Source organism: Somniosus microcephalus, chromosome 25, assembly GCF_052327205.1.
Source record: "Somniosus microcephalus isolate GS21.2 chromosome 25, FLI_Smic_1.0, whole genome shotgun sequence".
Taxonomy (NCBI): domain Eukaryota; kingdom Metazoa; phylum Chordata; class Chondrichthyes; order Squaliformes; family Somniosidae; genus Somniosus; species Somniosus microcephalus.
In genome coordinates, this window is record NC_141011.1 from 28,677,959 (window position 1) to 28,691,450 (window position 13,492).

A 13,492-nucleotide genomic window follows, 5' to 3' on the forward strand; every position below is an offset into this window, starting at 1 on the left:
TCCTTCTTGAATATATTTAATGAATTGGCCTCCACTGTCTTCCGTGGTAGAGAATTCCACAGGTTCACCACTCTCTGGGTGAAGTAATTCCTCCTTATCTCTGTCCTAAATGGCTTACCCCTTATCCTTAGACTGTGACCCCTGGTTCTGGACTCCCCCGCCATCGGGAACATCCTTCCTGCATCTAGTCTGTCTAGTCCTGTTAGAATTTTATAAGTTTCGATGAGATCCCCTCTCAATCTTCTAAACTCCAGTGAGTATAAGCCCAATCGACACAATCTCTCCTCATACGTCATTCCTGCCATCCCAGGTATCAGCCTGGTGAATCTTCGCTGCACTCCCTCCATGGCAAGAACGTCCTTCCTCAGGCAAGGTGACCAAAACTGCACACAATACTCAAGGTGCGGTCTTACCAAGGCCCTGTACAACTGTAGCAAGACATCCTTGTTCCTGTACTCGAACCCTCTTGCTACAAAGGCCAACATACTATTTGCCTGCTGCACCTGCATGCTTACCTTCAGCGACTGGCGCACAATAACACCCAGGTCTCTTTGCACTTATCCTTCTCCCAATCTATTGCCATTCAAATAATAATCTGCCTTCCTGTTTTTGCCACCAAAGTGGATAACCTCACATTTATCCACATTATAGTGCATTTGCCATGTTTCTGCCCAATCACCCAACCTGTCCAAATCGTACTGGGGTTTCACGACATCCTCCTCACAGCTTACCCTCCCACCCAGCTTTGTGTCATCTGCAAATTTGGAGATATTACATCCAATTCCCTCGTCCAGATCATTAATATATATTGTGAACAGCTGGGGTCCTAGGACCGATCCTTGCGGTACCCCACTAGTCACTGCCTGCCACTCGGAAAACGACCCATTTATTCCAACTCTTTGCTTTTTGTCCGCCAACCAGTTCTCTATCCAAGTCAATACCTTGCCCCCAATCCCATGTGCCTTAATTTTGCACGCTAATCTCTTATGTGGGACCTTATCGAAAGCCTTCTGAAAGTCCAAATACACATCCACTGGTTCTCCCCATTATAGACAGGCTCACTCCCCCATTGCAGACAGACTCACTCCCCCATTACAGACAGACTCACTCCCCCATTACAGACAGACTCACTCCCCCATTACACTGACTCACCCCCCCATTACAGACAGACTCACTCCCCCATTACAGACAGACTCACTCCCCCATTAGACAGACTCACTCCCCCATTACAGACAGACTCACTCCCCCATTACACTGACTCACTCCCCCATTACAGACAGACTCACTCCCCCATTACAGACAGACTCACTCCCCCATACACAGACTCACTCCCCCGTTACACAGACTCACTCCCCCATTACAGACTGACTCACTCCTCCAGTACAGACAGACTCACTCCCCCATTACAGACAGACTCACTCCCCCATTGCAGACAGACTCACTCCCCCATTACAGACAGACTCACTCCCCCATTACAGACAGACTCACTCCCCCATTACAGACAGACTTACTCCCCCATTACAGACAGACTCACTCCTCCAGTACAGACAGACTCACTCCCCCGTTACAGACAGACTCACTCCCCATTACAGACAGACTCACTCCCCTATTACAGACAGACTTACTCCTCCATTACAGACAGACTCACTCCCCTATTACACTGACTCACACCCTCGATTACAGACAGACTCTTCGATCGCTGCCAGACTCCTGCTGTCAGAAGCAATCTCGCTTCATCTTCACATCCTCATTCCAGTAAATGTAGGTTTCTATAGCAACGGAATTCTCCATTTCAGACCCGAGGAACCCGGCTACTTGCCCGCTTAACTCTCTTCTTCACATACAGCCCCGGGGCAGATGGATGTTCAGGCTGTGGGGGTGCTGGCTGGGGGTGCTGGCTGCTCCCTGGGTGGGTCGGGGGATTCAGACATATTGTAATGTTACGGCGAGGCTCTCTTGTGGTTTAAAAGCTCTGCTCATCTCTATGGTAACTGCTCAGGCAGTCAGTCCCTTGCTGTTGCTCTCAGAGCTCCTGATCCTGGTTGTAAACAGGCTGATGGACTTAACCTCCCAGCTGCAGTCTGCTACCTCACCAAGCTCTAGACTATTCCTACTGTACCAAGCCCAGGCCTCATCCAATTCAGTTACTGCACTAGCTTACACTGATGCACAATTGCAAGAGTGAAAAGATCCTTAACAAATATTCTTCCTTTTCCGCCTGCGGGCTTTGCTTGCTGTGTGGGGGTTACAGTTACACTCATCATGTCTCCAAGTTGACAGTGAGGCCTAAGTTTTCCAGGCCTCTCCCACCAGTTTTCCAGCAAATGTGGAGCAACCAAGGCTGAAAATGTGCGCGGGGACACAGTCCGTCAAATCCCTCTCTCATCTTCCGGGAGGAGGGGCCTGGTAGCATAAAATGTGCCCACCCATATGTGGATGAACCCGGGCAAATGACATGCCAGTGAGAGAAGCATGCGTGTTTCCTGCCATTTGTCTGGTTTGGGCACCAGACTCAGGGGGCTGCTTGTTCGGTGCCATGGTGCATCATTCAATCGTCAGCGGAGAAACCCTTAGGAGACCTTCCTGTTCTATGCGGCTCAACTACTCACTGGATAGATTTGCTGAGCCACTGCAAAGTAGTACTAATATTTTTTCTTGTTGTTTCTCCAATTTTCCTGTCCTTTTTTCTCCCTTTACTTCCTTCGGGTTTCTCCCTTTAATACTTGTCCTGAAGACAGTGGGGATTTGGTTCCGCAGTGCCTTGCCACCCAGTCAACAGGAAAATTCAAGCCAGTTCTCTCAAAGTAGAAACACTCGCTGTGTAAACGCACAAGCTGGTGCTGGCCCACATAAGCCGGGGAGGCCCCAGGGTCCATCCCTGGTCTGTACTGAGCTAGCCAGGGCGCTACTGTCGGGATAAGTTAAGGAAGGACACACAATCATCCAGCATTCCTGCTCCCGATCCGTATCCACTGACTGACGCGCAATGGAGAGTGTGGGCTTGTGGATACAGGGTCGGGCTTGGCTATGATGGTTTCTGGCCGGATATCCTGACAACACTCACTGTCCATGAAGAATGGCCACTTGGGTAAGGTAATGGAGGGGTCCTAGGAGCTGCAGCCCAATAACAGTGGTACCTTCAGGAGAGTGGGGGAGATGGCGGGAGCCGGTGGGGGGGGGGGGGGGTGGGTGGCGTTGCAGGGGAGCAGTTTCTCCCATCCTGTTCTGAACTCTTGCTGAGGTACAATTCAATGGGCTCCATTACATCACCCAAGTGACCGTCCTTCAGCAGGCTGTCAACTGTAGAGGTATCACAGCCAAACTTGATGCTGGCCTTATCTAATGTCCACAAACTCGCACTTTCCAGCAGGGGTTACTGGTCATTGATCAGAAGCAGGAATCCTGGCTGGCTCTCCTCCTCTCTAGCCCAGCGGAACTGTGGCTAACTGTAGCACCCCAACTGCGGCCAGGGCTGAGATCACCTAACTCAGTTCGGTATCAAACATTCACCTTCATTCACCCACCGAACCATCAAGGGAGCCGTCAATTTAAAGGTGTCAGCCATGGCTCACTGGTAGCACTCTCGCCTCTAAGAAGAAGGTTGTGGGTTCAAGTCCCACTCCCGAGATTTGAGCACAAAATCTAGGCTGACACTCCAGGGCAGTGCTGAGGGAGTGCTGCACTGTCGGAGGTGTCGTCTTTCAGATGAGACATGAAACCGAGTCTGATCTCTCGGGTAAGCGTAAAAGACCCTGTGGCACTATTTTGAAGAGGAGCAGGGGAGTTATCCCTGGTGTCCTGGAGAATATTTATCCCCCAACCAACATCACTGAAACAGATTACCTGGTCATTATCACCTTGCTGTTTGTGGGAGCTTGCTGTGTGCATATTGGCTGCTGCGTTTCCTGCATTACAACAGTGACTACACTTCAAAAGTACTTCATTAGACATCCTGAGGTTGTGATAAGTGCGATTTATTGCAAGTCTTTCTTTTTCTTTTATGTTTAATTAGAAAACTACCTGCTGCCCGGGCCCAGCCACATTACGGTTAATGACAAACTGCTACACGCTGCAAACTGTTAGAAATTCAAAATCTGACTTTTCCAAATGGCACAGAAACATCAAACCTACGGGGTCTCGTGGTTATTTTTTTGTCACCTTATCCCCGCAGGCCCAGATGGTCAGCTTTTTAAAATTACTTTCCTCTAGAAATTTCCATACCAATAAGACTCCGCTATTCACTGGAACGTCAGTGGCCCCCTTGAGTGGCTGCAGCCATGGTAACCAAGCAGAGAATTGTGCTGTTCTTGTCAATGTGACAAGCCATGGGGGGTGGGGGGGGGGCGGGGAGGGAACTGGAAGTGTGTGGAGGAAGTCAGCTGATTGCTGGGAAATATTAATGGGATAAAGCAAGGGTTCACAGCTCTCTGGCAGCCTGGGGGAGGGGATTAAAGGGTATTAACCTCCTGTAGTTTTCACAAGGAAAATTCAACGTGCCTTTTTAAGAAGCTCCTCTGAACAAAAACTCTTCTGTCGCCTTTACAGGTTTTTTTAATTTGGATCAATTTTCTTCCCTCCTCTGCTAAAAGGTGAGACTTGCCAGGTTCCACGGGCACCAGCCACCCTCTGGTCCTTGAGCACATAGCCATTCTGCAGCCTTGACTGTGAGTGTGGGCAGGATATTTGATCAAGACGGGCTTTACAACCAAGCCATGATCCCGTCCTCGCTCGATGCCCTCGCATAGGCACTTTCTAGCTGGGGTCACTAGATAATGATCAGGGGCAGGAGCCTGGCTGATATCCCCTCTTCCTAATCAATCTATATGCAGAGGACCATTGGAGCATGGAACGCTTTGCTATAGGGAGGGGTTGAGGCAGAGCCCAGTGCATCTTTTAAGGGAAAATTGGATAAATATTTGAAGCAAGGGAAAATACAAGGCTTTTGGGAGAGAGTAAGGCAGCAGGATTAGTTTGGAATTGCTCCATCAAAGCGTCAGCACAGATATGATGGGCCGAATGGTCTGCTTCTGTGCTGTAAATTGCTCTGGTTCAACCTCAGGTTAAACGGGCGTAATGTCTAACTTTGTGCTAAAGTATTTAAGAACAATTGCAGATCCACTTCAAGTTTTATGGAAATGTAGTGGCTTGGAAGCTAAGCAGAGCCAGGCCTGGTTAGTACCTGGAGGGGTGACCATCAGGGAAGACCAGGTGCAGAAGGTCACGGAAGGAGCCCCGAGGAGGGGCGGTTGGTGAGAAGGTCACGGAAGGAGCCCCGGGAGGGGCGGCTGGTGAGCAGGCCCGGGCGTTGGGCTGAAGATTGTCGGACAGGAGGAATGGTGGAAATGGAATGGCGGTGCGCACAGACGCAGCGGCTTTGCTTCTCCCAGGACGGTGCTATTTACGTTTAATGTTAATGTTATTTGTACTGGACTCATGGGAGCTTGCAAGATCACATTTCGTTGTTCATGTACTTGTGCATTGTACAATGACAATAAAGTTGAATTATTATTATTATTATTATGTAGGTGACTTCTCTTACAATTTTGTGCTTGTGTTACAGTGGCTTGCGACAAGTCTCCAAACCTACTGCTGAGATCAGCTGGGACTCTCCTGGTCTGTATGGCTCAGTACCCCACTGGGCAATGCAGTAATCAACAGAGCCAATGGGGAACTCCAAATTGAAACCTCAAGCTTAGAGGGGGGCTGGGGGTTGGTCTGGCCTGTAACGCACTGCAGTAGCTTGGAATGTGAGGTGTTGTGTAGCGTATCACAGTCCACTGCCTTATATTGGAAGTAATCAGCGGGGCTGAATCCCGGGTCTATTCTGGGGCGTGTTCAGACATGTTGCTGAGTTACTCAAAAAGAAAGGCAAGCCCAGGCAGGCTGTCTGCTCCTGGGTCATTGCCACCATTCGCCTCGTTACTGAAACCTAAGCACATTCCTAACAGGAGATGAATCCGCGACAGCAGCATAAACACAGCTTCCATTCCCAAACAACGTGCCTGTGCTGATGCCTGGGACACCTCACCGATGGGGGCACAACCAGTTATTTGCTGCAATGCTTCTCCCAGAGTCAACATTAAATTTCAGCGCGTAGGGAACTCAAAGATCAAATTCAAAACAAAAACCAGGCCAAAGGGTCAGAAACACAACATTACTTGAGTCTGATTAACACATAAAGGACAGAGGAATTGCATTATACAGCACCTTTCACGACCTCAGGACACCCCAAAGCGCTTTACAACCAATTAAACACTTTTTGAAGTGTAGTCACTGTTGTAATGTAGGAAAATGCGGCAGCCAATTTGCGCACAGCAAGCTCCCAAAAACAACAATGTGATAATGACTGGAGAATGTTTTTTTAGGTCTTGGTTGAGGGATAAATATTGTCCAGGACACCGGGGAGTGCTGCTCTTCAAAATAATGCCATGGGAACTTTTACATCCACCTGAGAGAACACACAGGGCATTGGTTTAACGCCCCATCCAAAAGACGGCACCTCCAACAGTGCAGCGCTCCCTCTGTATTGCACTAAGGTGCCATCTTAGATTAGGTGCTCGAGTCTCTGAAGTGGGGCTTGAAACCACAACCTTCTGACTCAGAGACAAGAGTGCACACAAAGCAGTTGAGGTCACTTCATTAAATATATTCAAGAAGGAGTTAGATATATTTATTAAGGTTAAAGGGATCAAGGGATATGGGGAGAAGGCAGGGACAGGGTACTGAATTTGGATGATCAGCCATGATCTCATTAAATGGTGGAGCAGGCTCGAGGGGCCGAATGGCCTACTCCTGCTCCTATCTTCTATGTTTCTATGTTTCTACCACTGAGCCACTGCTGACACATCAGTGGAGCACTGGGGCCATTCATTTTTTTTTAAAAGCAGTAACATAAAAATACACGGGCAAAGTCCCGTCTCAGTGGGTAATTGCAGCACTCGCTGTGGTACAGAGCCGCGCAGGCCAGGAGAATTCCAAATTCGAACTCCGGTGTGTGCTGAATTTGTTGATCTCACCCGGGCAGTGCCCTGGGTTAAGGAGCCTAAAATCAGGCAGGTTTCCTGCTCCGGATAACTATCCGGTGAGCCATGTTGGAAAGTGCATCTGTGGACATCAGGTGAGGACAAGATCAGGTTTGACCTGTGATACTTGTTACCCTCGAATAGCTTGCAGCACTCAGGTTCAAATGGAATGAGATTCTGGAGAGCTCACGATGCCTATGGAACCCACGTACAGCAAGAGGCAGCATCATTACAAGTAAAGGCTGCAGAACATTGGGGGCAGAATGTAGGATTAAACAAAAAAGGCATTCAATATGTCTATCTCAACCCCCCACCCCCCAACATCCAAAATCCTGCTTCCAAATCTAATATCATTCGATAGTTTACATACTGTACCCTCTGTTCTGAGTACTGTGCGGCTGAGTGCGCCAGCGAGAGAGGTCTAGTTCAATACTGCATCAGCTTTTCACACCCCACCATTAAAAACCATTGAAGAATTTGCAATCTGCAGATTTTATTACTTCTATAGAGCTGATTTCAGAGCTTGTTTACTGTGTCTCCCCGCCATGGCTACAAGAGGCTGGGTATTCTGCAGCGAGTGGCTCATCTCCGGACTCCCCAAAGCCTCTCCACCACCTACAAGGCACAAGTCAGGAGTGTGATGGAATACACTCCACTTTTTGGATTGGTGCAGCTGCAACAACACTCAAGAAGCTCGACACCATCTTGGACAAAGCAGCCCACTTGATCAGCAGCCCATCCATTAGGTTACACATGCACTCCCTCCACCACCGGTGCACCGTGGTTGCACCGTGACACAATGCAGCAACTCGCCAAGACTTCCTCGACAGCACCTTCCAAACGCACGACCTCCACCATCTAGAAGGACAAGGGCAGCAGGTGCATGGGAACATCATCACCTCCAAGTTCCCCTCCAAGTAACACACAATCCTGACTTGGACATACATCGCCATTCCTTCACTGTCACTGGCTCAAAATCCTAGAATTCCCTACCTAACAGCCCTGTGGATTCCTTCACCACATGGATTGCAGCATTTCAAGAAGGCCCACCACCACCTCAAGGGCAGCATGAATCTGGTGCTTATTGTCACCATGAACCAGCCACATAAATGCCTTGGCTACAAGAGCAGGTAAGAGGCTGGGTCTTCTTCGCACTGAATATTTTGAAATAACACTGCCTAATCCTCAAGTGTTGTTCAAACTTGTCTCCAGTACAAAGTTGGCTTCTTTCAGGCAGTGCCAAGCCTCAGGTGCTGTTGGTTCACCTACCCGCTCACTGATGGCGTTGTATTTAATTGCCAGTTCATCCCGCTCAGCTCGGCTCTGAGCCAGGAGGTCCTCGACACGGGACAGCTCCTGCTGCAAGATATGATTCTCTTCTTGAAGAGGCAGCACAGACGTCATCTCCAGGGGCAATGCTACAAGCAGAGGGAACCAAGAAAACATCAAAATCTGACAAACGTCAATTAACAGGATCAAAAGGTGGTGCACGGACAGATTGCACTGGCTACTTCCAGCAACTCCTGGGGTTGATGGACACTGAGTGCAGGACTGTGTACACCACAACATTAATGCATTCTGCAATCTATAACTGTAATAAGCAGGGTAGGGATTACTCACTGTAAGTGTAGAGTTACTGTTTATTCAGCAGGGTAAATCTCACTCCCTGTGTAACTGTACGGAGTTACTGTTTATTCAGCAGGGTAAGGCTCACTCCCTGTGTAACTGTACGGAGTTACTGCTTATTCAGCGGGGTAAGGCTCACTCCCTGTGTAACTGTACGGAGTTACTGTTTATTCAGCAGGGTAAGGCTCACTCCCTGTGTAACTATACGGAGTTATTGTTTATTCAGCAGGGTAAGGCTCACTCCCTGAGTTACTGTTTATTCAGCAGGGTAAGGGTCACTCTCTGACTTTATAGTTGCAGAAATACCACTACTTGTAGTTTGGATGAAGCAGTGGGGAGGTTGCCATTTATCCCGGTGGCTCTTCTTTCTCCTTGTCCCTACCTGATTTCTGCTCCTCCGTTAAGTTTTTGGTGACGATTTCTCGTATTTTGGCAGAAAGACCAGTCAGTGGCGAATCCTCAGTGTCTCCTCGAAATATAAATCCTTTCCCGTTCTCTGCACTCTGCACCGTGCTCTGTAATGTCTGTCAAAGAGACAGAGAAACATGTCAAAGTGAGCACTGGAGAGACTCATAGATTAACTCACGATTACTCCGGAATTCCAGCCCTCCTGAAAGCTGCCGCTATTCCTGACACGGAGCAGTGGATTCAGGCTTGATCAAGCTTAATTCCCCCATACAACTGAGTCCCTGAAGGGGAGGAACCTGAGGGAGAATATTCTCAAATATCCCACCCAAATCAAGCTGTGCTCCCCTGGTTACTCAGATTGGTACATTGGCTCCCTGGTGTGGTACTGACCATAAGGACTCCAGGGTCACAGGTTTGTTCCTGGTCTGTGCTGAGTTAGCAGATCTCAGCTGGGCAGCAGCTGAACTCGGCTGTATCAGTCATGGCTCGGTTGGTAGCACTCTCGCCACTGAGTCAGAAGGTTGTGGGTTCAAGTCCCACTCCAGAGGCTTGAGCACAAAAATCCAGGCTGACACTCCAGTGCAGCACTGAGGGAATGCTGCACTGTCGGAGGTGCCGTCTTTCGGATGAGACGTTAAACCATCTGCTCTCTCAGGTGGACATAAAATATCCCATACAAAATTGGCGGAGTGCAGCTAGACTGCATATGCTGACTCAACCGAGACAAGACAAGAGGGAGTGGGGCAATTGGCCGGGGCTCCTGCTCCTGATATGGTGCCTCGTACTGGAAAGTGTTGTTAATGGGTGAGGCTTGGCTGTCATTTCCCCGCAGTTGAATATTCTGCTGATACTTACTATGGGGGCTCACATATGAAGGGTGGCCATTCGGACAAGGTATATAGGACTGGGAAAGGCCATCAGGTCCATCTGACATGTTCCAGTGTCTAGGATGCATCACATTGCACGATATCCCTCCATTAATTTTCCCTCTAATTATTTATCCAACCCCCTCTTGAATTTGCTAATAAAATCATCCCCACTGACTCCCTTGACAGTGCTTCACCCATTCATCATCCTCTGTGTAAAGTAGTTAACTCTCATCTGTCCTTTCACCCTGCGTCTCCTAAATTTACAGCTGTCCTCTTGTAGGATCTGTGACTACCTTAAACAGACCGACGCTTATCTTGTCTACTACACCTGTTAAGACCTTGAATGCTTCTATGCAAGTTGTTGATATAAGGTCACCTCTCAGCCTTCCCTTTTCCATTGTAAACCTTCTCAGCTTCTGCAGGTACAGGGGTTTCACCTTGGGAATCTGTAGCCAGCAAGGTGTCAGGAGAAACTGAGGGACAAAACTGGGTGACAAGAGAATGAAGCCATTGGCAGGATGTTTCCCCTACCTAGCGACATCAGCGAACTCAGCACAGACCAGGAATCCAAACTGTCTCCTATCGCATACTGTCTCATGCCCGGATCTTGACTGACTATATAAAAAAAACCTCAGAGAATGAAATTAAAACGAGCGCTGAATGAAGCAGCCTGGGCTCAGCCCCGCTCCCCCTCCTCGGCTCACACAGACCTGGATCACCGTTTCCAGCGTGTACCCCTCCTCGGCTGCAAAGTCTCCACATGAGCTCATCGAGAGGTCAAGACACGACAGCAGGGAAACTTTCAAACGGAGCTTCCAATCTGTACCATGGAGAACAGGTCGGGGTGGAGGGAATGAACGTGATTCGACCAGCCTGCTCCAGTAATCAATGAACTGACCGATTACAACTCGTCGGTCTCAGGATCTTCTCGGAGGTCTGAAGAGTGCACGTTGTTCTTTCTTTCCTTCTTTCTCTGGCTTTTGTTCTTTTCTCTTTATTACCTGCTCTCTCTCTCTCTCTCTCTGTAAACACCCTGTAGTGGCTCAAAAGGAATCTCGATGCCTAGACCGTGTGTATTCGTCACTAGACGATGTCCGCAAATCTGTTGCTTTTTTTCACCTCACAGCAGTCAGACCCGGGATTAATTTAAATCCCCCCAACACACTGCGTCCATGTGACAGGCACTGGGAGGATCTGGAAGAGACACAGGATCTCTTCTCCGGGAGTCTGCAAGGTCCTAGTGTCTGGGGGTCTGTAGTGTGATGGACATTGATATGCAGATTAAAAGTCTGAGGAGCATTCAGGTGGTTTATAGATTCATTGATCTGTAAAGTTTAGAAATTATTTGACCCAAGCACAGATACTGATAATAACAACAGAAAGAAAATAGATCGAAGGCAGGGCTGCGATCGGACAAAAGAAGTGAAAGAGACAAAAGAAGTAGAAGAGACAATAAAAGGTGTTCGAAGCCAGACGAGATGGTAATAGGCTGAGATTAGGTGTGAAGTGTACTGGCAGGGCAAGAGATAGCTGCCAGGTGGGAGAGTGAAACAAAAGGAAAGGGGGGGGGGGAAGGAGTGGAAAAATTACAGGTAAAAAATTAATGGGGGCCGAGGTTATGATTGTACTTAAACCTGCCGATCCCTACCCAATGAGACACCAAGGGAATACAGACGACAATGGAACAGACACTGGACCAGATGTAGAAATTCCTCCCCCCACAACCTAGACCAGCACTGATTTTTCTAACACTACATGGTAGGAGTCTAGCAGTGGGTCAGATGGTAGCACCCTCGCCTCTTAAGGCCATAAGGTTGTGGGTTCAAGTCCCACTCCAGAGACTTAAGCACAAAAATCTAGGCTGACACTCCAGTGAAGTACTGAGGGAATGCTGCACTGTCAGAGGTACCGTCTTTTGGATAAGACGTTAAACTGAGGCTCCGCCTGCTCTCTCAAGTGGACGTAAAAGATCCCAGGGCACTATTTCGAAGAAGAGCAGGGGAGTTATCCCCAGTGTCCTGGCCAATGTTTATCCCTCAATCAACATAGCAAGAACAGATTATCTGGTTATATTATCATTGATGTTTGTGGGAGCTTGCTGTGCGCAAATTGGCTGCCACATTTCCTACAGTACAACAGTGACCACACTTCAAAAATGTACTTCATTGTCTGTAAAGCGCTTTGGGCGCTATATAAATGCAAGTCTTTTTTTTTAGGCACCGTACTGATGAGACACAAACAGCAGGCCTTGGAACGAGGTGTTTGCTCTTTATGCACAGCTGCACCACCCTAGTTGAGCTGCATTAGCTGTTCTAATGGCTCAGTTGATAAATGCACCACCTGTTTGGTCCTGAACCATGCAGGGCCAGGTCTGTGCTGAGTTAGCTGACAACTACAACTGACCTTAATGCCCCGGGTTATACAGGAGACAAATCAGCCGTGATCACTATCCAGTGACACCTGCTGGGAGGTGTGTGTCTGGATGTTGGGTGAGGACTTGATCGAATTTGGCTGTGATAGCCCCCACGGTTGAATACCCAACTGATACCGTCTTGGCTCGCACGTCGCTACTTGTGTGGTGTGCCAGAGGGCCCCTGTGGAACCTGTACTGCATCACAGGGCAGCACCTTCCAGGAGAGGGGGTGAAGGGAAAGGGGGGGGGAGGGGGTGGAACTTGTGAGAAGAAAAGTGGAAAAGAGGGAGTCAGAACCAGAAAATAACAAGCAGAAAAGCAGGAATGTAAATGAATGCATTTAAAAAGTACATGAATATGCACTTGAAGTGCCGTAACCGACAGGGCTATGGACCAAGAGTTGGAAAGAGATTAGGCTGGATAGCTCTTTTTCGGCCGGCACCGACACGATGGGCTGAATGGCCTCCTTCTGTGCTGTAAATTTCTATGATTCTATTCTACTGACAGCAGAACACATTACAGAGCAGCGGTGGCTGTGGAGCAGTCCCATTACCAGGGTCTCTGAAACGCAGGATAACTGGAGCTTCCTGTGGCTGTGCTCAGCTGCAGGAAGTTAGTGCAGGTTCTAGGACCCGGCAGACACTCTGCAGCCGGGGATACATAACTTTAATTTCCTCCTGGCAACTGCATGCGTCTGTCTCCGTGGTAACTCTATGCCGCATGTTCCTTGCTTCCTGCCACCTGCAGCACTTGCTGTGACCATCAGGTGGCCTGAAATACCCTCGGAGACTTCATATGGCACCATGTTTACATGGTGCAGCTTAATATTCTGCAAAAATCCAATGAGAACTAGACATTAAAAGTTTGCAGCTTTGAACTGAATAACTGGATTAATATTTTAATTTTTTTTTGAAATGATCTTCTCTTCGGATTCTCCAAACCCGGAAGATACTGCCACTAGCTTTGCTCCCTGCTCTGTAACCGTTGCTTGGAGTGGAAGAGGACGAAGACGAGGACCCCCCCGCCTATCGGTGAATACAGTGAGCCCATGACCGGTCCCTCCCCACAGCGGCAGCGACATCACTGCCCACCTTCTCCAGCATCGAACTCAGCTCACAAGCTCAGAGCCACAGTATGCAGCAGTTATTGGGTTT

At 48.7% G+C, this 13,492-nt stretch overlaps 1 protein-coding gene across 1 annotated transcript in view; it reads right to left on the reverse strand.

The window, feature by feature from the left end:
* The window catches only part of crocc (ciliary rootlet coiled-coil, rootletin), a 115,681-nt gene extending 104,207 nt beyond the window's left edge, over positions 1 to 11,474 (reverse strand). The window contains exons 1-3 of the mRNA XM_085966978.1: positions 10,636 to 11,474; positions 9,031 to 9,172; positions 8,292 to 8,440 (exon numbers count right to left, since the gene is read on the reverse strand). Coding sequence (XP_085823104.1) covers positions 8,292 to 8,440; positions 9,031 to 9,172; positions 10,636 to 10,695 — 351 coding nt within the window. The 5' untranslated portion in view covers positions 10,696 to 11,474. The remainder of the gene's footprint in view (positions 1 to 8,291; positions 8,441 to 9,030; positions 9,173 to 10,635) is intronic.
* Positions 11,475 to 13,492: the final 2,018 nt, after the last annotated feature.